General features: G+C 44.7%; 4 protein-coding genes across 5 annotated transcripts; all 4 read left to right on the top strand.

The window, feature by feature from the left end:
• The first annotated feature begins 7017 nt into the window (after nt 1-7017).
• LOC120458838 (basic proline-rich protein) lies at nt 7018-8405 on the top strand. Of its 2 annotated transcripts, none has more exons than XM_039646663.2 (2): nt 7018-7154; nt 7220-8405. In XM_039646663.2, the coding sequence occupies exons 1-2, from the start codon at nt 7077-7079 to the stop codon at nt 8375-8377; spliced, it is 1236 nt and encodes a 411-aa protein (XP_039502597.1). In that variant the 5' UTR covers nt 7018-7076; the 3' UTR covers nt 8378-8405. The 2 variants fall into 2 exon arrangements, with proteins under 2 accessions (XP_039502597.1, XP_039502595.1); XM_039646661.2 differs by having other exon boundaries at nt 7062-7154; nt 7208-8405.
• A 305-nt stretch (nt 8406-8710) lies between these two features.
• On the top strand, nt 8711-10836 carry LOC120458629 (basic proline-rich protein). The gene is made up of 2 exons (XM_039646352.2): nt 8711-8835; nt 8889-10836. The coding sequence occupies exons 1-2, from the start codon at nt 8755-8757 to the stop codon at nt 10638-10640; spliced, it is 1833 nt and encodes a 610-aa protein (XP_039502286.1). The 5' UTR covers nt 8711-8754; the 3' UTR covers nt 10641-10836.
• A 71-nt stretch (nt 10837-10907) lies between these two features.
• On the top strand, nt 10908-11885 carry LOC120450078 (cell wall protein DAN4). The gene is made up of 3 exons (XM_039632873.1): nt 10908-11014; nt 11077-11177; nt 11239-11885. Exons 1-3 carry the CDS (start codon nt 10937-10939, stop codon nt 11825-11827), a joined length of 768 nt encoding a protein of 255 aa, XP_039488807.1. The 5' UTR covers nt 10908-10936; the 3' UTR covers nt 11828-11885.
• A 3433-nt stretch (nt 11886-15318) lies between these two features.
• Nucleotides 15319-16659, top strand: LOC120450071 (trypsin-1). Its single transcript, XM_039632860.1, has 3 exons — nt 15319-15776; nt 15848-16239; nt 16306-16659. Exons 1-3 carry the CDS (start codon nt 15578-15580, stop codon nt 16657-16659), a joined length of 945 nt encoding a protein of 314 aa, XP_039488794.1. The 5' UTR covers nt 15319-15577.
• Nucleotides 16660-26658: the final 9999 nt, after the last annotated feature.

A 26658-nucleotide genomic window follows, 5' to 3' on the forward strand; every position in this document is an offset into this window, starting at 1 on the left:
CAACAACCTACCGCGTTGCTGCAGGCGAGGAGCCAAAGAGTCGGGGAACTGAATTTGCTACAGTTGGAGCTATTTTAATGGGTTCTTTCGCTTTTCGTTTCCACTCGCCAGCATCGGTGGATAGCATCAAGGAAGCCAGTTTGGCCTGGCTTCTGTTTCTCTAACGCTGTCGTTTAAATGGAAATCAACGCGCAGGATGCATAAAGTTGGCCAGTCTGCGTCTAATGAAAGGGTCAGCCTGGTGCTTCTGCTTCTAGTTTTGCCTCTGCTGCCGGCTGCTATGAATTATATGCGCTTTGTTCTGGCTGCTCTGCTGTGCTCTGCACTTCTGTTCTTGTGGCTACTGCACGCGAACTGGCCAAAGCAAATAATAAAGTGAGAAGAACAATGCCAATACAATGTTCAAAGTCAACGAACCTAAAAAGTCCCATATTTCCCTGGCACAGCAGCGGCAACAGAAGCTGCAGCAGAAGCCGCAACATCAGCAGCGGCGGCAGCAGCAGCAGCAGCATCAGCAGCAATCCACAGTCCAAGTGGAGGCTTTGACTGTGTCCAGCTCAACATTTTTTCGCTCCATTTCATTTTTTCCAGGCATGACGCAAAATTTGTTGCCAGCTTTTCCACACACAGCCGCAGAGTCTCAGCATTTTCACAACCTTTGCACGTACAGCCAGCAACTGCAACATCGGTGGCGGCAGCAACTGCAACATTGGCAACTGCAACAGCAAGAGCAACAGCAACATCAACGGCAATGGCCCTCCATGGCATGCACGTAAAAAGTGCAATGGCCTTAAGTGGAAAAAGCAGTAATAGAAAATAAGCATGGACAAGGCATGGGGGCAAAAAAGCAGCAGAGAAAAGAAAAGAAAACGTAGAAGAATTGCTGGCAGTCAGGCAGAGTCTGCAAAAAGCTGCAGATCTCCGTTGTTGTTGCTGCTATTGGTGTTGTTGCTTAGTTGTTGCTGTTGTTAGTTGGCTGGCTGAACGAACGACCTCGCTGGGATCGGATCATTAGAAGTGGTGCTGCGGTGCAGACACAACAACACTGGGAAGAAGCTGCAAGTCGCAGCGCAGTCTTCAGCAGTATGCAGTCTGCAGTCTGCGAAACCAAAGTGCTGCTACGTGCCCAAGAATCCCAGACCACTATGTAGTATGTGATGTGTATGTGGATTCTGCAATCGAAATAATAAACCCAACTGTTGGACAATTTCCTAGCCAGCCAAATGGCCACAACCACAGAGACCTGGCCGTTTGCCGTGTTCTGTTTGTTATGAAGGCAAAACATGGCCAAGTTGTCACCGCTGCCGCTGACAAACCAATTGACCTTTGCCCCGAAACGATGCGGTTCAATGGACTCAATCAAGCAATCAATCAATTGTACCAAGCCAAAATCATTAGTGCCACACAAAAATTCCGGCCATGGCTTGACCCACAGTCCACTTAAGGTAAAACTTGTTGAGGCCAAAGCCTGGATGTAGCTGCACTGTGGAACAAATGTTAAAGTTCAAAGTAATCTTCAGAATCTATAGAAGCACTTCAGCACCTATTTAATCAACTAAGTTTTAGTTAAATATAAACCTAATGAAATTGAAGCTCACTAAGCCAATCACTGATTTTTCGTATCTTGGAAAATGTGTGTTTGTTTCACCATTTTTTTTGGCGACTGTAGTTGCCCATCGCTGCAGTTGATGCCTTGGCTGTTTTGGATTTGGGCAATCAAAGCACAAGTACCGCCGTCGCCAGAACATGCGCCATGCGAATCGGAATCGGAATTGGAGTCGAGTCTCTGTCTTTGGCATTGGCCATGGCGATATAGGTGGCTGGGTTGGGGCCAATGAAGAAGCCTGGGTACTCGGCCGGGTCTATACACAAAATGTTCGTGAGAAATTCGCACGCTTTTTTATCGCAATTGTTTACGGCGGCATCAGCAACATACAGCATTGCTGTTGCTGCTGCGGCTGCTGCTACTTCGTTGTCAATAGCAACACCAAACAAAGCCCGACCCAAAACAACTCGGAATGGGCAACGTGACTTACATATTTGCCACCTTCATCTGCATCTTCTTCTGCGGCAATCGGCTTTTCTTCCAGCCCCACCCCCCCTTCCACTACGATTGTGGGTGACTCCAAAGTTTGGATGATTGCAGTTACCCAGGCCATTGTGGCAGTTGTTGTTGCGAAAATTAGAATTTCTAATGGCGGCTATGTCTTGGGTCTGCACTTACCCATACCAATGCCTTACCTGGCCCTAGAAGTTGTTGCATCAGCAATTTGCGCGTGTTAAATGCAAACGCCGCTGCAACATTTAACTGTTAAACGCGCACTCCGGACCCGAGACTCCAGCCAGACTGCAGTACCACCTTCCTGTTGTTGTTGCCTTGAGTGTGCCAAATTATAGTCAATGATTGAATTAAATTTGCAATTGAAAAAAGCCCGGCCACGGGCAATGCCAGTTTGGGTTTTTGGCCCGGCAGTGGGCGGCAGTTAAGCCGATTTGGTGGCTAACGGACAAAAGGCAATAGAGATAGGAACGTATCTGGTCTGGGAAGGCTCAGGCCCATAGCATCGATGATGCAATGGTCGCTGGGAGGAAGATTTACTGGTGATGTCATAGCGAGCCAGCAATTGATGTTGCTTATGTTCCCTCGCTGGCACGTGAATGGGCATTTAATTGCATGTAAATGCAAATGGCTAGATTGATTGGAAGAATAGAAAATACATTGGCTTATTAAGTTTTACCCCTGCCACACTGCTCGAAAATAAGCAACAGCCATTGGGAAAACAAAAATATGGAAAGTGTAGTTTGTTGTAAAAATGTTTGTGCCTGTTTACGCCTGAAAGGTATTAGCAATATATATATTTGAATAATAAATATTGCAAATATTTACTTTCAGTATGTCTTAGATTGGTGTATCATAGTCCGAAGACTTCTCACCCTACCCACATGTGGCAAGTGCATCGTTAGAGTTTGTGTGTGCAGGTAGGTAATAAATTATTAAAGCAAATTAAGCAAGCACCACATCAAGGGAATCTATTTTTAGTGGCATGTATCAACGCCACAAAGATGAGCACATCAACTTTGGAGTGAAATGATGATACATAGATAACCTGGCGCACGTAGGCAATCGATGAAGTCGTTAATTGTGAAATACGGCTAACAGTTTATTTATGCAAACGGATGTATATTCAAGGGAGGCTTACATAACGCATCTGCTTTGGGTAATAAAAACTTTACCCTTGATAAGTACTCTTAACTGGCACTGGCCTCAAGCTGCTCCAGAACTTCCTGAAATGGGCATCTTGCTACGCCAACTTTGCATATCCTGGCTAATCAGCCCCTTAACAAATGCTAATCTCCCTTGGCGTTAACTTTTATGTTAAGGCTATTAAAATCCGACAAGCCCTGAACACATCGTTACATTCGAGAATAGCCAATGATTTAGTTGCTTCATCAATTTAAGAACCCTCAGTTGAATAGGTACTCCTACACGATTTCCGCATTTAGAGAGCATTAAACATAGGGAGTCCAGGGAGTTAAAGCTTATTAAATATACATTTATTTAATTTAACACGCCTTTTATTAAGTTTTTGATGTAAAACATCTAGATTAGGCACTACTTATAATATCACTTTAATCGCAGTTCTAAACAAGCTCTCCTTATCGCTCTTAATCCTGAAAGTATGCAGAATATTTTTTAGGTTTATAAATCTGTGACCAAAATTAAAGAATATAGTCAGACACATGTTGTACCCTTATTAAGCTAAAATCTTTCTAAAAGGCTGAAAGGCGAGATGCTCCGCACTTTCCAAAACATTAGCAGCCCGCTTTAAAAGCCAGCTGCAGGCTAGGTATAATGACTTTCAGTCTAGACTTGACTTAAGATATATGAACTGCCCTACAGCTAATTAGAGGAGCCCACTATCCAACTGTAACTGTTCCAAATGCGATCGCAGCTTGAAACTAATTAGCCGACCAGCGGTTCTCATGGCAGAATAAGATCAGCCAGCTGGCTGGGTTGGCTAATTAAAATCGCCAAAAGGCTGTCTCCTCCTTAAACATGCTGAGCGCGCTCATAAAAGCGCACATTTCTTTAATAAGCATGAAATGCAGCTATGGAAGCATGGATGCAGCCATGGTGTGGAACCGGAGGAATCCCAAGGAACCTGGGACCCCAACCCATGCCCCAATCCCATCGAAGTGCCCAGTGCGAAGGTCCCGGCCAAAACTATAAATAACGCCATGTCTCCGCGAGACTATGACCAGCCACATGTATTGATGTGTGTCCTGTCCACTGCTTTTTAAATCAAATGATAATAAATCACCGCCAGATATCATAAAACATGTTGCTCATAATCATCGAAGATGAAGGGTTTGCTGAATGGGGGGGATGGGTCTTGGGGGCCTGGGAGGCAGGATCTCCTAGGCCGTGACACAAAAAGTTCAGGCCACGAGGCAACGAGGCTGGTCTTTCAGTCTGGTGGGAAATTTGCGCCGCTGCTTAGAAGTAGCCATCGATCGGCTTTTGTGGCTCCACGGCCTTTGGTTCTGCGGCAGCAGCTCCTCGAGAGCCATTGCCGTATGCCGTATTTCCTAATTTGCATAAATGACAATGAGAGTCATAAAACATGCGTCGTTGTTGTCGTTGCTCGATTGTCTTGCCGCTCGCTTTTGGTCTCTCTTTTTTATTAAAAAATATTGCTGGCTGGCTGCCGCATTTTCATCATCGTGCAACATGTTGTATGTTCTTGTACGTTGCATAAATTAGATTTCGCGCTGATCTACACTTTTGCTGGCACGACGAAGAAAGTGCAACTCGAAGCGGTTTCCCTCTCCACCAGAAAGAAAGAAGAGACCAGAACAGAGCACAGCCAACTGCATCAGCATCAGCAGCAGCAGCAGCAGCCAAAGAGATGCTGAAGAATTTATATCGGCAAAATGACGGTCAAAAATGTTAAGGGCCAAAAGCGTGTCTGGAAGTTCAAATACGAGCAGAACAAGCAGGAAGCGGAGGCAGTCATGGCATGCCACTCAGTCGATTTGGAAGAAGATGAGGATGAGGATCGGATGGGTATCGGGATGAAGATGGAGATGAGAGGATGAGGCCCAGAGGATGCAGCTCTGCCTGCCTGCTGGCTACTTGTGCGGCATGGCAAGGTGAGGCTTGGCCTTCCTCTCCAGCCATTTCATTTCATTCCAAGACACTTCAGCTAACACTCAACAAAAAAGCATTCCATAAAAATCTGTAACTTCACTGAATAATATTATATTCATTCAGACACCATATTTTTATATATTTAATCAGTTTCATCAGTTTAGATAACCAATTCTACAGTAAGAGGGATGCTCTATTATTTCTAGAGCTAGTTTAATCTCATACTCAAAATGGTTTTTAACGTGTAGCTGATCTTCGCCAGCTGGCGGGCAATCGTCGCCTGCTCCATCCTCACGGACCAGACCATGTTGTTGCCCTTTTTGAAATTTATCTAAGCTTCACTTGACACTTGTCGTCGTATTCGTTGTCGTTGCCGCAGCATGCACAGTTCCAGGGCCGCAGCTGCAAAGTTTCCGCAATCTCGCGCCTTTAAAGTTCCAGCAGTTATCATTAGCGAGCGAGCTGGGCTTCAATTTTCCACACACACACACACACACACACATATGTGGTCCATACCCATTGCAAACCTTATTCCTTCCTGGCAGATTGTTATTGTAACCTGCGGTCCACATCTGCAGGCTATTCGCCTTGAATTGCAGCATTTGACGCTCGCTTTTTTTCCACTTTTGGCCATAACTGGCAATTGCACGAACTATTTGCAGTCTTTCCCTCGGACTTGGGATCTATCGAAGGCTTTCATAAGTGAGCATGAGACTGTAGTGCTGAGTATTTAATAGACGCGGCACTCGACTAACAAAAGTATCTTGTAAATGCTTACATTATTATCATTGCCTAGCCCAGAAAACTTCGCAAGATTTCAGTTTTCAATGATTAGAGCAAAAGTAGAGAAATCAGGAGAACACTTCGATCTTCGAACACCCGAACAACACCCACGTTCATCGATTTATCTCAATATCTCATGGACACCTTATTTACTTTTAATGAAGTGTTGGTCGGCAGTCACCATTCGGTTTCTTCTGCGAATCGCGCTGTGGGTAATTGATGTTGATGGAGCTCTGCCTGCAGAGCTTGGAGCTGTCAATTTGTTGCACCACTTAATCAGCAGCCCATAAATGCGATATGTAACGCATTTCTCCCCCAACGCCAGTGCCAATTTGAGGAACTCGACTCAATTCAGCGTCTGGCAGATGCGTTGTGCCAATTTGTTGCACCCAAATGCAAGCATCAGGGCATGCCATGCCATGCGATGCTATGCCATGCCAGGCATTGGAACATAGAAGCGGTGGGAGTGGAAGCTGGAGAGGATCGGACATGACCATGGGGTAAGCCCTTTTTGGGGTCCCGGCAAATCATTGCGCACGCTGCGATGCGGAGATTATCTTGTCCGATTGCGTTTACAAGGCATCGGTGGCCTCGGAGGCCTCGGGTGGACTGCGTCCGGCCAGCTCTCTCGACTGGCCATAAACGCAATTAGAAGAACAATTGTTAGACATGCAAAGCGGGGACGTTGGCCACAATCCACGGCACAGCCCTTTCCAGGCAGCTCCGATTGCCATCTCTGGACCGGGGAACTGAGAGGATACCAGGTGGTTCTGGAGGTCCAGCCGGGGCTGTGTGCGTGTTTATAACTCAAATGAGCAATTACCTTACAAAGGATTTTGTGTAGGGGCTGAGAACAGCCGCTGTTGTCGTGGCATTTAATAAACTCTTCATGGTGCCAAGTTCGCTGCACAGTGGTACAAATCAAAATCAAATCTAAGTACATCACACATGGAGACACTAAGAAAATGAATACATACAAGCATGTAACTCAGCTCGTATAATTTCCATCAGATGATAAATTACTTAATATATTCCCAGTAATGCATTTGTTCTACTTATAAATGAGCCAAATGCCAAGCCTAAGACCAAAATACATTTTCTGGAAACATTTCAGTTCTGACAGTTAAAAAACCCACACAAAATGTGGAAGTGGATAATTAATATTATATTATTATCCGTGGTGCAGGCCAACGAAAAAGTAGATGAACAAATACCACCGGTAAGAAATTTTGCTGCGAGTAATGGAGACATATATAATGTCTAATATCATACCAACATCCGCAGACAGCAACATCCCAAAAAATACGTCAGCCGTATCCGTGTTATAATCATGTTTCAAACTATTTAACCCAACAATCCCAGAACTATCCAAGCCCAGGATTCCTTTGCTATCCACAAAATGATATTAACAGTTATCTCTGGTACCCACCGTGGGGGCAATGGCTATCACAAGTATATCCAACAGTCCCTTATCCTGTATATCAATTCCCGCCAGTTCAACTTCCCACACTACCCGCGCCACCTACGTTTCCGATTCCTTCCCACCAATATCCAGGTTGGAGTTCTCTTGGAACTTCGATTCCTTCCTTCCAACACCCGGGGCTACAACAGCCACCAGGCGCAAGTCCACCGCAAGGTTGGGGTTCGGCACAACCTCCAGGAATACAAGGACCACCTGGCTCCAGTCCATTGGGACCACAATATCCTCCCTACCAATCTCCTACATCATCTGCAACGCCAGGTTGGAGTTCTCCTGGAGCTTTGATTCCTTCCTTCCAACACCCGGGGCTACAACAGCCACCAGGCGCAAGTCCACCGCAAGGTTGGGGTTCCGCACAACTTCCAGGAATACAAGGACCACCTGGCTCCATTCCATTGGGACCACCATATCCTCCCCAACAATCTCCGGGATCATCTGCAACGCCAGGTTGGAGTCCTCCTGGATCACCTTTTCCTCCCTCTCCACTACCAGGACTACCGGGAACATGGGATTTCAATGCTTGGGGGTCTGAGAATCGACCAATGCATCCTCCGGCACATCCCGTACCACCAGGTTGGAGTTCACCTGGATCTTCGATTCATTCCCGCCAACATCCATCTTTACAAGGACCACCATTGGGATCTCTTGGACCCGCCCTCCCTGGCCAACGACCAGGAATACCGTCACCACCAAGTTGGACTTCGTCTGGATCTCGGAATTATAGCCTTCAGCCCGTACCACCGAGTTGGAATTGGTCGGGATCTTTAAGTCCTCCTGTCCAGCCTCCAGGATTTCCGCCTCAACAAGCTTGTAGTCCATCGGGACCTAATTATCCCCTTCAGCCTCCGGGATGGCCCGTACAACCTCCAAGATTGCCGGCACAATCGAGTTGGAATATAGGCTGGCGAGCACCTGAATATTTAAAAAATCTAAAATCGGATACTAAGAATGTCACCAATTAAAAACTAAAATAAACGAATAGCAGTATAACAGTTTGGTAGATTAATGTAATTGTCATTCGAAAAGTCTGGTAACAAGCTGTATTTTTGTCATTAATAGAAACTATAACTAATAAAACCTGAAAATAAAACTATATTTGCGTTTTTTAGCTAGAAATAAAACTACTACTTATATAAAATTTAAAACTCACGGACTCTATTTTCAGTACGTAGTATATTTTGTATATTTTTGTAGGATTTAAAGCGTAACTGTTACTTATTTCTTATAAAGGCGTTTATAATGAATCCAATTATGAAATTGTTGTACTTCAATATCAAAACTGAGCAACTTAATATGTTTCGGTTCATTTTAAAGTTTGCCATACCAGAAACTACACTAAATGTCCAAATGGATTTATATGGTATTTGTTATATTCCTTTTTGTGCCACATAGGCATAGTTTTAAAAATAATGATCCCTCGGTAAGCCCGACTCTGTTCGTATAGAAAATCAAGTTTATTGAATCCAATTTAAGGTGAATAAGGAAATCAATGTCGAGCGGATCAAATTACGGGCGCCATGCAATCGATGCGATGGGTTACCATTTGACCATTTTCCCTATATTCCACCACCGCCCCCACCTCCACCAGCACCAAAACCGAAACCACCGCCCCCACCTCCACCAAAACCAAAACCACCGCCCCCACCTCCACCTCCACCTCCACCAAAACCAAAACCACCGCCGCAAACTTTACCACCCACAACACCTCCACCACCCCCAACACCTCCACCACCTCCACCACCTACAGCACCACCACCACCACCCTCTGTACCAATACCTTCTGGCCAGGATTCAGGAATACGCCACCCACAACTAGGATGGAGTCCGCCTTATGGACCATCAAATCCAGGTGGATATCCACCTGGATCACATATACCTCCTGATTCTGGGTTACATCCTTCACTACCGGGCTGGATTACGCTTCCTGTGGCTCCAAATCCGGGGGGGCATCCACCAAATTCACAAATGCCTCCTTATTCAGGATTAAACCCTCCACTAGCGGGCTGGATTCTGCCCCATGGGCCACCAAATCCTGGTGGATCGCAGATGCGTCCTGGATCCCAGATGCCTCCTAGTTCAGGATTAAACCCTCCACTACCGGGCTGGATTCTGCCTCCTGCGCCACCAAATCTAGGTGGACATCAGCCAGGATCACAGCTGCCTCCTAATTTAGGAACAAACCCTTCATTACCGGGCTGGAATCTGCCTCCTGCGCCACCAAGTCTAGGTGGACATCCACCAGGATCACAGATGCCTCCTAGTTTAGGAACAAACCCTTCATTACCGGGCTGGAATCCGCTTCCTGCCCCACCAAATCAAGAACATCCACCAGGATCACAGATGCCTCCTAATTTAGGAACAAACCCTTCATTACCGGGCTGGATTCTGCCTCCTGCGCCACCAAGTCTAGGTGGACATCCACCAGGATCACAGATGCCTCCTAGTTTAGGAACAAACCCTTCATTGCCGGGCTGGAATCCGCTTCCTGCCCCACCAAATCAAGAACATCCACCAGGATCACAGATGCCTCCTAATTTAGGAACAAACCCTTCATTACCGGGCTGGATTCTGCCTCCTGCACCACCAAGTCTAGGTGGACATCCACCAGGATCACAGCTGCCTCCTAATTTAGGAACAAACCCTTCATTACCGGGCTGGATTCTGCCTCCTGCACCACCAAGTCTAGGTGGACATCCACCAGGATCACAGATGCCTCCTAATTTAGGAATAAACCCTCCACTACCGGGCTGGATTCTGCCTCCTGCGCCACCAAGTCTAGGTGGACATCCACCAGGATCACAGCTACCTCCTAGTTTAGGAATAAACCCTTCATTACCGGGCTGGAATCCGCTTCCTGCACCACCAAATCAAGAACATCCACCAGGATCACAGAAGCCTCCTAATTCAAAATTACCCCTTCCCCCCGCCAGCTGGATTCCGCCTTCTGGACCGTCAAATCTAGGTGGACATCCACCAGGACCACAGAAGCCTCCTAATTCAAAATTACCCCTTCCTCCCGCCGGCTGGATTCGGCCTCCTGGACCACCAAGTAATGGTGGATATCCACCAGGATCACAGAAGCCTCCTAATTCAAAATTACCCCCCCAACGACCTTCTGGACCACAAAAACCGAAGCCCACAAAACCAGATAATTCTTCACCTGAGAATATAAATATAAATGAAGTACACATCCCAAACGCAGTTTTGTCCGAGCCCATATCCTGAAAATGCCGCAGCTCTGTCAAATGTGTAACAAGGAGTAATATAAGAGACCAGAAACACTTTGTCAAAATTGCAATTAAAATGTTTTTAAAAATATTAAAGTAGTAATATACTTTATAACATATATAATCACCAATTTACGTAAATATTTAACACATTGGTTGTACGTAAAAAAGCTTAATAAAAATTTACAAGCCGATTCGATTTAGTATTAACCATACAAACTCGATTACTGAAGAGATTTTAAAAAAGAAAATTTTGGGCCATTCACGTATATGCCTCGTTAGAAACTTCTCTAAATGTGCAAATGGCAGCATATCTTTATATTGTTTTACTTAGTGCCACGCAGACATGGACTTGAAAGACGGGGTTCATTGGTAAGACTGTCATACAATAAAACTGTATAGTTTTTATAATACACATGGAATTATTGGTTAAGGAGTTACATTCAGCGCTTTTTGATGAAATCGATAATATACTATCGGAAATAGAATCAAATCATAGGGCGCTCCGCATTCATCGGCAGTCATGTAGCAAAAGGTAAAATAGAAACGAATTTTTGATCGCCTATAAAAATGTTTATTTGTGCAATACCTTACAGCTTAATTAAAGTAAATGGTCTGGCCAACGGTACCTCTTTACTAAAGAGCACAGAAAAGCAGTTACTTTCCTTGATACTACTCTTTAAAACTGGCTGTCCAAATGAATATCATCGGATTATTCCGAAAGTCCGCTCGCCATACGAGTATAAGTCATTTCATTTTGCCTATATACCAGAAGATGGACCTCCTCCACCACGTACACCCCCACCTCCACCACCACCACCTCCTGTGCCTATAACTACTACTAGTACACTTGCTACTACTACTGCTTCTACTACTACCATTCCTACTACTACTACTACAATGCCTACTACTACTACTAGTACTACTACTACCATTCCTACTACTACTACTACAATGCCTACTACTACTACTCGAATTATCACTACTATGCCTACTACTAGTACTACTCCTACTATTCCTACTACTACTGCTGTGCCTACTACTACTACGACTACTAAACCCATTAAATCTACTACTACTTCGCCTAAAACTGAACCTCCATCTCTACCAACTCTTCGTCCGAATTTTGTGGATCCTACTTCCACAAAAGGCACAACTAACTCAGACGAGGAAGATATTATTTAAAGCTAAAATTTCCTTATTATTAGATATAAAAAAGATAATTTTTAACAATTAAAACAAAGACCTCAAACATTTTTAAGGATATTTATTTATTTTATCAAGTTAAAGCAGAGTTTGCTAATAACATTACAGCAGATTTGTACATTTCTGGAATATTTAAAATTGTTCAACCACGTGCTGTTTAGTTTTTTGAGTATTCCAAGACCACAGTGCGATTCTTGAGTGTCTCGCGTTTGGCGTTGACTTGTGAGAAAGCTGGGCGAAATATTTTAGAATTTTCACAACACGTCACACGACAGGACAGCAGGCCCAGAAGAAGAGGGCATACGTGGATGGTCTCGGACCTAAGGCCCTTTGCAGGCTGAGGGATTGGGAAATGTATGTAGATGGAGGGTCGGAATCTGAACCTGAACTTGGATAGCTGGATAGCTGGATGACTGGATGGCTGGATGGCTGGAAGCTGCGCCGGCACCCGCACGCTCATGGCTTGTATTTGGCTTGTTAACTGCGCTTGTTTACTTTATGTTAAATTAAGTTGAGAATCGTGCAATGCAAATCAGTGCGCAGTGCCAGCCGGAAAAGTCAGTCCAAGTCCAAGTCGGAGTCGGAGATGGAGTCAGAGTCAGAGTCAAAGCTGCAGTCCGATCTGCAGCCGCATACAATTTTCCAACTCTTTTCTAATTGCCAAGACCAAGAGCGAGACGACGAGCGGGTTTCTGGAGGAGAAGAGTTCACTGATTGCTTTGCATACGAAATGAATTAATGTCATTGAGGAAGAAGATGTTGCCAGTTGGCACTGCAGGGGACGATTCTCCGGTAGCCGAAGACGAGTCTTCCAGACCGCTCTATCCTTTCCTTCCATTCTTCAACTCACTTTTTCTGCTTTTCTTCGTGCCGGCCTGTTACTAATTTGAATTACAGTGCACCAGACTCGAGACGAGCTTCCTTTTCATTATCTAAGGGTCTAAGACTTCATTGCTGGCAGTTATCAAATGCAGCACATCAGGCGAAGCCACACTGCAGACTCCGAGTCAGTCTGAGAATTCAAAGACAGATGTCTGCCAGACTGCACTTCAAGAATGTTAGTGAAATAGATCTATCTTAGCAAAAAATAAATATTATCAAAGTCATTTTTTAATAATTTTGCTCTATTTTCAAACAATTTTCCAATCAAAGAACTCTAATTATTCTACAATATATAAACTTAGATATTACACGTGTATCCCGGTTTCATTTGTTAGAAATGATTGATAATGCTGAAAGCTGGTCTACTAATTGTTGATTTTTGTAAATACCTAAGCTTTTTCTTGCAGTGCACAGGCAATTCTGGGCTCTCTCTCGTGTTCTCACTCGACATCTTTCTCTGATTTCTTCCCAGCTGGAGTCTTCGTCGCCGTCACACACAATAATTAAAATCTTTGCCTTTGCCATGATTGTTTCCACCGCCGAGATAAGTGCGGCAACAACTGCAACTGCATCTGGAACTGCAACTGCAAACTGCAACTGCAACTGCCAACTGCAAGCTGCAACTGCCGCTTAGATAATGCAATGCAATTCAGTGTTCTTATGCAAATTTATGAGTGACTGACTGAGTGACTCTGACGGCCAACTGCCACCGGGCGAAAAGCAAAGAGCAAGCAGCAAGTGAATGGCATGCCATTCAACCTTTCTAACTTGGCTTATAGTTTGGCATCCTCGGTCTCTTAGTCCGTTTGCCAGTCTGGTTCAATGATCTGCATCCTATATGCGAGTATGTGGTCATAAGTGATTCCTGCTGCGTGTTTGTCACTCAGCCGCGCCCACAAAAGAGGAGGGGAAGGTTTTGGTATTTATTCATGCTGAAAACATAATGATCATGCTGAAATCTGCGATCTATTCATTGTTCTCTTTCTGGCAATTACAATTGCAACAATTAGACGTGAGTTCAATTTGCATATCTCAGATGCTTTCCATGATTAAGTTGTGCCTTTAACTAATGAGTCTGGGCCAAGATTAAGGCATTTTGATATCTGCTCTTTTACATTATGCTAATTTTGCGAAAAGAAACAAATTTCTAAAGCTGCCTCTACATTTGCACGCGTTTAAGGTTTGCATAAGAGTAAAAGTTATTTATGTTGGGAAGCCAAGCCAAACAAGCCAAAATGTAAATATTAGGCTATTAGCTTTTGGCGATGTTGATATGTGTAGCACAGACTATATTTGAAATGTATTAGATATATCATTTTTAATGGGTTTTTGGCAGATTTATTATGGTTATAGTAGGTCAGCCAGGGCACCCTAAATTGTAACCCTAAATATTCCCTGGCAATTTGTGTTCTTGCATAATTGATTTGGTGAAGGCATGCATGTAAGTGCCACATGTTGCATAATTTCAAACTGCACGCAATTTTTCAACGCGCTGCATTTATTAATTTATATTTTTTGGGCGTTTGGATGGACGACACTGAGCCCCAGGCGAATCAATTTCGATGCCAATCCAAGACCAGGAATAAAGTGGAGGGCAACGACGACGACATTCCATACAAAGAAATATGATCGAAGAGCCAGCAGAAGGAGTTGGGGGCATAACTTGTCCCTGGTTCTGGTTGCGTTTTGTAAATTATGCCGAAAAGCAAACCCCATCGCAAAGCCTTATAAATTATTCCCCATCTTCGGCAGCGTGAAAGCGGGCGTTTGCCTCCGGTTAATGATGATACCGGATAACCGGCACTTAAAGGATATTTATGCTGCAATGCCGATCGGTCAGATGGCAATTTGCCATTCGCATTCGCATTCAGTATTCGGTATTCGGTATTCGCCATTCGAATCGATCGAGTGGCGCGGAGAAAGAGACTCTCGAGTGGGCCAGCAGGAATCCGCCAACTCAGCGGCCGAGTTTATTTTGGCCAGGTCCGGCGGGTCAGAGGCGCTGCTGTCGATGACGATGCCTAAGCCGCTCCAGATGCGCATTAAAAGTCCATTAAAAAAACCGGCGGGAGGTGGAAGCGGTGAACTCGCGCTTGAGTTTGCTCCACTTTCATGAATATGCAAAGTTGTGATGGAAAATCTGACGCAGGTTTGGCGAACTTAATATACTCTGCATAATTGAAAAATAACTTTATACTATTTATAGCAAGGGTTTTCAAATATAATATTATGTTTTATTAGTTTCAAATATTTCTTATCTATCATTAAAGGTTGTTTAGTATATATTTTTATTACAAATTTCCAAACCTATACTTTCTATACTTTTCGACAATACAGTATTAGAAATATACAATAGAGACAAGTCATTGGATGATCTTGCTATTTCCTAATGCTTGGCTTTTAAACGTACAATTCAGATCTTCCGATTGACCCTTTCCCATCACCCATATTGTTCAGCATCAGACGCTTGAAAGCCTTAATTGGTATTAAAAGTTTATTTGGCAATTTGGCAAGTTGTTCTCGATGAGAACGATGATTTGTACAGAGCCAAAAATACAAAACCCTCCGCACTCGAGAACCGCAAGGTGTGCGTGTGTGCGGCGCTATAAAGTGTTATGCAAATAAGTTGCTGCCAAACAAAGAAAGCGGAGAAAGAAAGAAAAGCACGAGGAGAATGAAGAAAGAAAGATGAGCACGCGGCTTATACAAGCAATAAAACATTCATACTTTTAGTTTTATTAAAAAACCAATTCGAAATGATCGTCGTCTCAAGCGTTTGGCCCCTATAAGTAGCCGGCGTTTGGCAAACCACTCTGTCACTTTCCTCAGAAGTCAACTCCGGACAAGATGCGCATCTACCTGGCCCTGCCGCTCCTGCTGCTGGGCATCAGCCTCAGCTTGGCCCAGTACCAGTACCAGGATCCCCACCAAACCCTTGCCCAGCAATTCGCCGACGTGGTGGATGTGGTCGATCCTGCCGAGCAATCCCTCAAAGCTGTGCGACCACCGAAGAGCCGCAACCAGTGCACCACCAAGCAGAATTGCTGTGAGTACCAGGAACTCCAATAGAAAAAGTGCACATCTCATGCTTAATTCGATTAATATTGCATTTTTCAGTCTGCGGCACTCCGAATGTCAACCGAATTGTGGGCGGCCAGCAAGTGCGCTCCAACAAGTATCCTTGGACCGCCCAGTTGGTCAAGGGTCGTCATTATCCACGTCTCTTCTGCGGAGGTTCCCTGATCAACGATCGCTATGTGCTGACCGCCGCCCATTGTGTGCACGGCAACAGGGATCAGATCACCATTCGCCTGCTCCAGATCGACAGATCTTCCCGGGATCCTGGCATTGTGCGCAAGGTGGTCCAGACCACTGTGCATCCCAACTACGATCCCAACCGGATTGTCAACGACTTGGCTCTGCTCAAGCTGGAGTCTCCTGTGCCACTGACTGGAAACATGCGTCCCGTCTGCCTGCCCGAGGCAAATCACAACTTTGATGGCAAGACCGTGAGTATTTAGGATTTAGTATATATACCTGTAGAACCAAGCTATTGACATTTAAATCCCTTCCAGGCTGTGGTCGCTGGTTGGGGCCTGATCAAGGAGGGCGGTGTCACCTCCAACTATCTGCAGGAGGTCAATGTGCCCGTCATCTCCAACGCGCAGTGTCGCCAGACGCGCTACAAGGACAAGATCGCCGAGGTGATGCTCTGCGCAGGATTGGTGCAGCAGGGTGGCAAGGACGCCTGCCAGGGCGACAGTGGTGGCCCACTGATCGTCAACGAGGGTCGCTACAAGCTCGCCGGCGTGGTGTCCTTCGGCTACGGATGTGCCCAGAAGAATGCGCCGGGTGTCTATGCCAGGGTCAGCAAGTTCTTGGACTGGATCCAGAAGAACACCGTCGACGGCTGCTACTGCCAGAGCTAGATCATTTTGCGCAGAGAACTCATTTGCTTGCCTCATTCCTAAGTTATTCTAAATTATTGAAAAGAAATTATTTCACATCAAATAAATCCATCAAATGCTTTAAATCTGTCTGTTTTACTTAAAATATAATATCACTCATCATACCAGTTTAAAGTAGTGAAGTATTTAGCTGACGAGTCAGAAACATTTGATTTATGAATGAAGAGCTACGCAGAATAACCTCTTCATAATCCTTTCTGCGTACGATTTAAATGCCTGTCGCATCCGGCGGAGATCGCAATCGAGGAATCGAGGAGCATTCCTTCGGCGGCACTGCTCCACCTTGTGGCAGTTTTTGGGTAGAACTCCATCGGACCCACCCTCGTACTTGACGGCCATGATTAATGCCTCGAAATTGTTGCCGCTGATGGAAATCTTTTTGGCAGCGTTCACATCATAATCGCTCAGCAAGAACCCCGTCCACCAAATCCCCACTGCTGTTGCTGGTCCAGTCGAAAGTCGAACTGCAGTCGCTGTCAATCAGGCCCAAGTTGGCTAAAAACCTGCGAGCGGCATAATTTGTTTTGACTCATTTTCATGCGCAGCTCATAAATTCCGCCAGGGAATGGGGAACTAGAGATGCAGTACGGAGCATGGAGCATGGAGCATGGAGCTTGGAGCATGGAGCATGGAGCTAGAAGCTTGGAGTACAGAGTCCCTAGCCAGCACCTCGATTATGATTATGATGATGATGCATGTGGACAGGACTGGGCAGCAGCCCATCTGCATAGAGTTGGCTTTGATTTACTATGTGAACACTTTATGGCTGTTTAAGTTGTTAAATTGAATTAAGATGAAATAAATTCTCGGGCAATTTTTATGTTTGTTAATAAATTTTGCATGCCCTGCGATAATTTGAACGGCTCCTGACCGCCGATCATAAATCGCCCGGCTTTATGGCCACGCTAAAAATAATGCAGCGCACAGACAATCGAAATAAATAATTCATGCGACTGCGATTGCGAATGGGAATGGGAATGGGAATGGGAGTGGAAGTGGATATCGCCTGGGTTAGCTGGACATGGACGCACATCCTCCTCGCCGCGCCCGGGATCCGCTTTCCGTTTCAATCTTGGGCCTTCAGTTGCTTTTTGGCAGCGCCCAGGGGAGCAACTTCAAATGGACTGCGGATAGAAGCCACATTGTTGGCCATTTGGTGTTTGCATTTTAGATTTCTTCACACCTGAACGTGGCGGTGGGTCCTCGTTCAAAGCAGCCGCCGCCGGCGACCGACACAACCAAGGAAATGGTGAACCTGTCCGCGTTCCTGGCACTTGATGCTGCAGTCAAGGGAGTCACTGCAGTCGCAAGCGGCCTGAGGAGTCGCAGGGATCACAGTTTATCTAATGCCCAACCGATGTCGAGGTCTTACCAAATTTGGCTCTCAAACGTCCGGTCCGACTCTGGACTTGCCTGCGAATTTGTCGTGACTTGTTAATGATACATTTCGCCAGGCTGCAAGTTCCAAGTTCCCAGTGCCCAGTTCTGGGTTTCAGCCTCACTGGCCGTGGGCCTGGTCAAGTGTTGGCATGTCGCTTAAATGGTACATGGTGCCATCTTTGGAGCAGCGCACAGCGAGAAAAGTGGGTAGCTGAACAGGTGAAACAGGTGTTAAAGTATATCTGAATAATCATTCATACAGGTGCTGCATTTGAAGCTTATATTTATAGACACATTTTATACAGTGTTTTAATTTATCTTATATTTAATATATATTTTATTATTGATCTTCGAAGCTTCTAAAGCGAAGATTCCAAGTGGTGAGCATTGATTGCTTCCAGTGCAGCGGCAAGTACCTTAAAGGTACTTAGGATAGGGTTAGCATGGAGCGGACTAAGCCCATGCTCATCATGACTTGGCCACCACGGCCCGGGGCTATCAGTTTTCATTGATTTGAATAGTTTTCCAACTCTTTTTCAATTTACACCGCGATGCAGAAATATGTTGCGCCAGCAGCAGCCGTCAGCCGCCTCTTGTTCTGGCCATAATTTACGAGCTGGAGGACAGAGCAAATCTTGGCTCGTGATAATTAAACTGCGGCAGCATCCAGTGTGAAAACAAAATGATTTACTGATGGCACCCGAAGGCCTTTACTTGCACTTCACTACTTACTCCTACTCCAGTCGTGTCAGAGCTCACTTTTATTTTTGGCCTTTGCCGGGCCTAATCGCATTTGTGTTATTCGCCGACTTGGCCAACTTGGCTGAATAATGACCCTGTAATTACGGCTGTTTAGTAGGCTTAGTGGCAGAGATGTGCATAAAAAAATCAACTTCATTAGCCGATCTTTATTGGTTGACATTCAATTCGATAGAATGGCGACAATGCCAAGTCCTTCGCTAAGCCCATTAGAAGATCGCTCACTTCAATGAAACCCCATTTGATGAATGTTGTGGGGTGGGTGCTTTTCGCTTTACAACCCAACTGAAGAAGTGTGAAAAAGCTTACAAAAAAAAAAAAAAAAAAAAAAAAACAGTTTATAGCAAGCCGGGAAGAGCATTGAAAACGTTAAATCATTTTGTAAAAGTTAAGTGCAGCCAGGCAGTTGTAAAACATTTGAGTGGTAAATAAAGTTTTTATTACGTGCTGAAGATTCTAAATATTTTATGTTAAATTGATTTTTTTATGTCTGCGCTTCTCTGCAGAGAGTCAATTATGATTTGGCTTAACCCCAAAACAATTTTCTCAGTTACTATTCTAAGGTCTTGAAATTAGACATTTTTTAAGATGCTTAACTATTACCTTTGTGAAAATCCAATTTTGCAATCATTTGAACACAATTATAATGTGCATAACTAATTTTTGAGAAGTGCGCCTCATCGGGATTTCCACGTACAGTCCGTCCCGTTCCCATATGCATAAATCACTTTTTCGCTGGCCTTACTTTTCGTTTCGTTTCGCCGTATTTTGGCGCTGAACACGTTCCAGTTTTACTTTCGGTTGGGGTCTTTGGCATTTTTGCACGTTGCACATTTATTTTAATTTCTGGCCGATCTCTTAGCAAATAGGCTGGGCTTTTTAGCCATATCCGAGCACGATGCACGTCCGCGTCGCGGGGACTACTTTATGTAGATAATCTCGCAGATGAGCTCCACTGGCTGCGGGGGTGGGTGAGGAAGAGGGGGAGGGTTGGACTTGGTTGCAAACTGCTCATTAGTTTATTAATTAAGTTGTGCTCGTCGATCAGTTTCCCAGGCTGCAGCTGCTGGTTCTGTTGCTTCTGCTGCTTTTTCAACTTCAGCTGGAGCTTCTGCTTTGCAGATTTATTTCTGTCCATTATGAAAATTGTCTATGGCATCGGCATCGCCATCGCCATCGCCCGTTTCTGGACTGCGATGGCCGCTGCTTCTTAACATTATTATGCTAGTTGCCGTAGTTATTTTAAATTGTTTTGTCTGGCCTAATGATACCCTACACGGCAACGGGGCAGCGGCACCTTAATCGACAGTAGTTGGACTTTAACGCCCGGCCCTCAGCCCGCAGATAGCAACTGGAAGCTCCCAGCTCCCAACTCCCAACTCCCAACTCCCAGCGGCCAGATCCCAACTCATTTTGGACTCCAAGTTGGAGCCAAGCCGCTGGGCTCCGGTTTGGTTAGCGGCCGCTAAGTGGAAGGTGTTGAGAAAATGCACAAAAATTAATCATTTTATAATTGCTAAATTGCCGGCGGCCATTCAATTGCCCACAAAGCCTGAGAAAGTCCGGCTCATAAATTAGAAATTTGATGAGGCGCTTAGCCAGAATAGAATATGCATTAACAAATGGCCAGCGTGGGCTTCTGAAGTATTAGCTTGTCGCTGGTTAGTCACTTCTTTTGGGCCTAAGCCATATAGGAAAATCTTGACAAATTAGCTATGAGTTTCGGTGCACAGAGAAAATCAAGTTAGATGTACGCCATGAATTTAGAAACTGTGCTTTAAAAAAATATTTGTACATAAAGTCTACAATACAAGTTATGTATACATCTTAAATTGGATTAAAAAAATGAAGAGTAGGTTTAAAAAAAAAAAAAAGGTTAAGTGAAGAATTATTTTTATGAGTGTACTTAAGAGCAACTTGCTTCCTCTTTTGGCATATAATATAATATTTTTGGAGCTACAGCTTGTTAGGCCCAAAACGCTTCAGTTATTTCTTTTCCAGAAATTCTAAGAAAGCTTTGTTTTCCCCATCGAATTAATGGTCTTGCCCCACGATGACGTCAGCGCGGTGACCTTGGAGCAGCGGAGTGTGTGCGACTGGAGCTAATCAGTGCGTCCAGACACCTTCGGATCTGCCAGTTTAGCCCTAGAGTTCTCTGGGCTGGCCAGGCCTGACGCGTTGTCTACATTTTTCTCGCTTTACTTTTAAATTTGCACGCGTCCCAGCGGGTTTCCTTTGGAAGGTTGGTTTCTGCTCTGGTTTTTTTCTTCTTTCCGTTCTTATTTTGTGTCCATTCTGATGAGTTTGTTTAGTTTGAAATATGTTTTCTATACGTGCGTCATGTTTGGACGTCCCTGGTCGCGACTCTTCGCGTGTCGGGCACTATAATTAAAGGTATTGGTAGGCGTTACTATTGGCTCAGTCCACCGAAAGGGACAGCTATGTGGCTGAAGGAACTGGGGCTAGAAGCAGATGGTCTTGTCTAGGTGGACATTGCATCAGTTGGAGTCTGAGAGAAATCTACAAAAGACTCGCCGCCGAGCGTTGCAAACAGTTATGTAAGCTTTCTGCAGCCCCCGATCTTCTTCTAAATTCGTAGGAAATTGCCTTAGCCACAGTTTCGGCCACAACTGGCAGTTAATTGCCGACTTGAAAACCGACGGATGTTGGTCTACAATTTGCGCTATACTTCCAACGCCTTCATTTGCGCATTTGTGCCGCTTTGCGATGCGATGCTCTGCTCTGCTCTCGGAATTAATTAGCACTCTTGGCTCAAAATTAATTACTGCAAATAACAAGTTACACTCGGTGATTCTGGCCATCTTAAGAGCTTCACTAAAAGCCTGCTGGTTTCGAAAGCGAAAATCCGGGGGGAATTTCAATAATTTGTGGCCAACTCACATTGATTTACATTTTTTATTCGTTTATTATGCTCAGCAGTTGCCCAAATGGAAATTGCAAAATGTGGCACAAGGTGAGTAATATAAATGCGTTCTAAGAACTGGGTTACGAAGGTGTACCAGCTACATTTTACGCAAAATTGGTACCTTAAACTACTTGCTACTTACAACTTACTTGCAACGATTATTAAAATTTGCGCGTAATGTGAAGCAGTTTCCCTTAAAACCCATAAACTTTAATCACGAAATGGACTAGGCAACTTAAATTAATTACCATATATTATAGAGCTCAGCCTAAATCGAAAAAAGGGGGAGCAAACGAGTCATTTTATAATTACAGAGAGTTCTAAACGAGTGCAATTTATTTAAGGCATTTAAAATTACCCAAAGAATAGGGCCTGAGGCGGCATTTCCCGGTACTCCGCAAAAATGATAAATGAATAACATTTCTCATAGCTCAGCCAAATTTGTATCCCAGCCAGTCGGCAATTGTTAACCATTTTTTATAGAATCCCCGAACCGATCTTCTTTTTATCATGCTGTCACAGCCATCCATCGCGATTCGCGATTGTATAACCGCACAATGAAATTACAAAAGCGCGGATAGTCGGGTTTTTTCAACTGGCGGATGGAGGAGCAAGTGCTTACCGCATTAACAATTGCAAATCTTTGGCCACAATTTTTATGACTTTAATTGTTTGTTTTCCTGGCATGACGGAGAGCCCTATGAAGATCGGATCACGGCCGAGAATCGCGTACTTCAGCTGGAAGGCGAGTTGAGTTAGGGAAATCAAATCGCAGAACTCGAGCGTTGAGAAAGCCCCGTTAATGTGACCCGACGTGCGCGGCAACAGATAAAAATGCCCAGCCAAGAAAAAGATAGAAAAAAATAGGAGACAAAAAGGCACAAAACGAGGCAAGACAAACATTTCAGAGACAGTCGGATTGTCGGATAGCTGGTTAGTTGGATAGTCAGATAGATAGATACGTAGAGTTGAAGTTGCGGGCGGACCACCAACCGCAGAAACTTCACCTCTTACCCGCTTTTTCCGGCCAAAGGCGGGGGAAAATGATGACCTCGTGCGGAAAACTAAGTCACACGAAGTGAACGACCAACGAATCAGTGACTGAAAAATTGCCAACAAAATGTGGCGGATGGCATGACGATGATCTCAGCCCAAGTCACTGGGTAAAAGGGGTGTCCATGCCCCCAAAGAAACCAGCAAAATACGAAAAAAAAACAAAAAAGAAACAATCAGAAAGAAAACAGAAACATTGCCAAGGCATTGACACAGCTGCAGGCCATGTACTGCCTTTTGGCCAGGCCCCCAGATAAGTTTTTGGCCATTTAGGGAGCGGTATCGAAACCAAAGGCTGGGTTATCTTACGACCATGTCCCGACCCAAGCCAATGGGCCCAAAATGTCCGCAAGTGATCCGTGGTTTGGAAAACCAGCAGCAGTGCCAACTTTCGACCACCTTCATATGCCGTCGAACAGCATTACCAAAAATGTGTTTAACGCAGCACGTTTATGTAGATACATAGTTAACAGCAAGCACTCTAGAGATGAGAAATCGGTGGATATGAACTTACTTAACCAATCTGATTATTCTTAAGTGGACTTCCAGTGGAAGTGACCGACCTAATCCCCGCTTCAATGCCACGGCACTGGCCATGAACCATATCGTATCGGTTGTCGCCTTCGAAGGAGCGCTCCTCCACTGACACTGACCGCCAAAATGGAAATGCGTTACAAATCTGGCCGCAAGACAGGCGGCATCCTCCTTGCCCCGCCAGTCAGTTGCAATTTCAATCAAGCAGCTACAGGCTAAGGGTTGTCCGGTGGCAAGAGGATCCCGCTTGCAGGATGCTGGGGCGGAGGAGGATGGTGGGCAGCACTATAGCGGACTGGAGCATCGGCTGGCCATGCAATTTTATTGGCAATCTTATGGTTATCAAAATAAATGAAGTGTTACAGCAACAAGTTGCGCGGCGCGGAAGCTGAGCTACGTGCCTGCCTTTGGCCGCTGATTGCCTGGCCACACTGTCACAAAAAAGGACTACGAACTGGAGCTACTGGAACTTCATAACTTAGCTCTCGGCTAAAGCTGTAAAATGCTTACAAAGTTGCCAAGTTCACTCGTATCTTAAATTGGTTGATAAAATAAGAATACCAATTCCTTGATAACCCGAATTTAAATCTGCTTGATTGTAAGTTAATCTCCCTAATTAAGCCCATAATTTATGTATTTTTCTCTCTGCAACGGCTGACGAGTGCAGACCGAGATGCAGCATATCTAGGCACCAGCAGCGGAGGGAAGGTGAGGGGATAGTAGATTTTCAATATACAAATACATGGCAACCTGGTTGGCGTGGGTATGCTCAACAAACGCTGCCACAAATTGAATATTAAGCCAGTGGATCGCGCGGATCGCGAATCGGAAATCTCGATTCGGACTGCTGACCACTGGGCGATTCGCCAGCAGATAACATTGATCGCGATAAGCGCCGCAGAAGGCGCTTCCTGCTAACCAAAGTGGCCCGCTGTGGCGTTTGTTTGCCACACGCAATCAATGGATGTGGATGTGGATGTGGTTAGGGATTGGATTGGGTTAGGTTGGGGATATAGATGCCCCTTGGACCCGATCCCATGCTTCAGCACTTTGATCATCATTTCGACTAATCGGCCCGCTGTGCAGATCCCCAGCTCCAGCTTCAGTTCCAGATACAGATGCAGATGGAGATCCAGATGTAGATGCAGATACATGTACGAATACGAGTTCGAGTGCATCTCATGCTTCCACATTCACAGGCACATGCACATCTGCAGCTTGGGCTGTTTATCTAGCTGCGATTGTCGCTGCCCAGTCACTTGGCCATGTTGTTAGTCATTTGTTATGAAACAAGTATAAGGGTCTCTGGTCCGAGGATCTCCCATGTTGTGCATATGCATGAGACCCCCATCCGTCGCCTCGTCCCATCCCGTCCCATCCCGTCCCGTTCAGTGTCCATTTTGCTGCCGCTGTGTGGCATTTCAACTGCCGGCCAGTTGCCATGTGCGGAATTTCTTAACACGTGTCACCCTGCCGCATTTGCCTTCCACGGCCAATTGGTCGGGGCAACAGCCTGCGATGGCATATTAGATCTCTCCTTGCTGGCTGGTTGGCTGAAAAGGCTGTAAGCCTTTAATGAGCATTGCCAGCATTATCTATTTGCTTTTCTGCTGCTAGCTAATAAGGCCTTTACGCGAAAAGAGAAAGGTTAATTACTTTTCGAATTTACATCCTTCATATAACTAATATTATCAGTAAAAATGTTTTTTTTTTCATATTCAGGAATCCAAATTATTTTATTATATTTCTTTGGATTAGAAAGGCACGTTTTTAAATACATTTTAAACATTTCTTGGTTTCTGATTTGTGCATGATAAGCAGGTTTTATTGTACAAATATTAGCCAGACTTTGAATACATTTAGTCTCCCCAAAGTTGGCTTTGTATTTTCGCTCAGATATTTGTGGCGCCACCTGTGTTTCAAGACCCCTCGAAAGCTTATTCGAGTTTTGAGACTCGCTTTGCTTTTAGTAAAAGTCAAGCAAAAACCTGTGTAGAAAGCAATTGTAAAAAAAGGAACAAAACTTGTAGATACACAGTCTACAGTTTAATGTTCAAATATTTCTCTAAACTGGCTGGTAATACAGACAAACAATCTGAACACGATTACTTGATTACACGAGTCCATATCCCATATTATTCGTAATTTTTTCCCTGAGCAGTTGTAATAAAGCACTCCCCGATTTTTGCATTAAAATAATTTCAGATATTGAAAACCATCTGATAGCTTCCTTTATTACCATATTTATCGAAGCTTTCAGCTTTAAGTCATTAAATCGCTCGACTGTCTAATTTGGTGACCGACAAGATACTTAATTATAGGCATAAAAATTCCACAGGGGAATGGGTCAGACGGGAACTACATAAACAAGGGCTATTAGAGAGGACAGGTGAACACCGGACGTTTTTATTTATTTATTCTACTTTTTATGAGAAGAAGTCGCCTGCGATAGCTGAGGCATTTGTACAAATTAGCGGTGAAATACGTTTGGCAATGTCACCGATTTTCTCTCGCTTTTCCGTTTAAAAGCAAATTAAGTTAGGCACACTGCTCAAAGGGAAAAACCAAACCAAAAGGGGAAGGCCATTGAGGTAAATGCAAAGTAAATAGACGTAAAGATCCGGTTCCCCTTTCAATGCCCTTCCTATATAATTTAAGTCATCTATCTCCGTACATGTAGAGCTGGCTTAAATGTCATTCATATTTATTTTATAAAATGGAGAAAATTATTTTTTATTTAGTAGAACAAAGGAAGTTATCGCGGCAACTAGGCCCAGGAATTACCCACAGCTCATGTACAGCAAGAAGTTTATCTAAAGAGTATCCAAATGTCGGCCTTGATCAGGTCCTGGTTGTCCTGGTTGTGACCTGTCGCCCTGCCATGGACCTCGGTCTGGCTTTGTGTCGGAATGCTGGGTTGACTGGGAAAGCGCATTCATGGCTGGTGGTGTCAGCAGTCAAATTGGAACGGGCATCAGCCAAATGCGACATGACAGCTGACTCGTCTCCCTGCTCCGTTTTAATTTTTCCCTTTTTTTTCTTGTGCCTGGAGTGGTGCGACTTAGGCGGTGCTTAAAAACGGGTGAATGGCAGCCAGTCACATGCTAATTTGCATGCCCAACCATTGCCAGTGCCTCGAAAAACCCATGTGCCGGGCCAGCTAATCATGCCGATGCCAGTGGCACTAAAATGTCAGACAATCTGCCATGAGAAGTGACGCTAATGAGCTGACATAATCCTAGGACCTGCGTCTGCGTTGGCGTTGCAATTAAAAATACTTAATCATTATTGGCAGACGCCAGAAAGCC

The sequence above is a fragment of the Drosophila santomea genome, chromosome 2L (assembly GCF_016746245.2).
Source record: "Drosophila santomea strain STO CAGO 1482 chromosome 2L, Prin_Dsan_1.1, whole genome shotgun sequence".
In the NCBI taxonomy this organism is placed as follows: Eukaryota; Metazoa; Arthropoda; class Insecta; order Diptera; family Drosophilidae; genus Drosophila; species Drosophila santomea.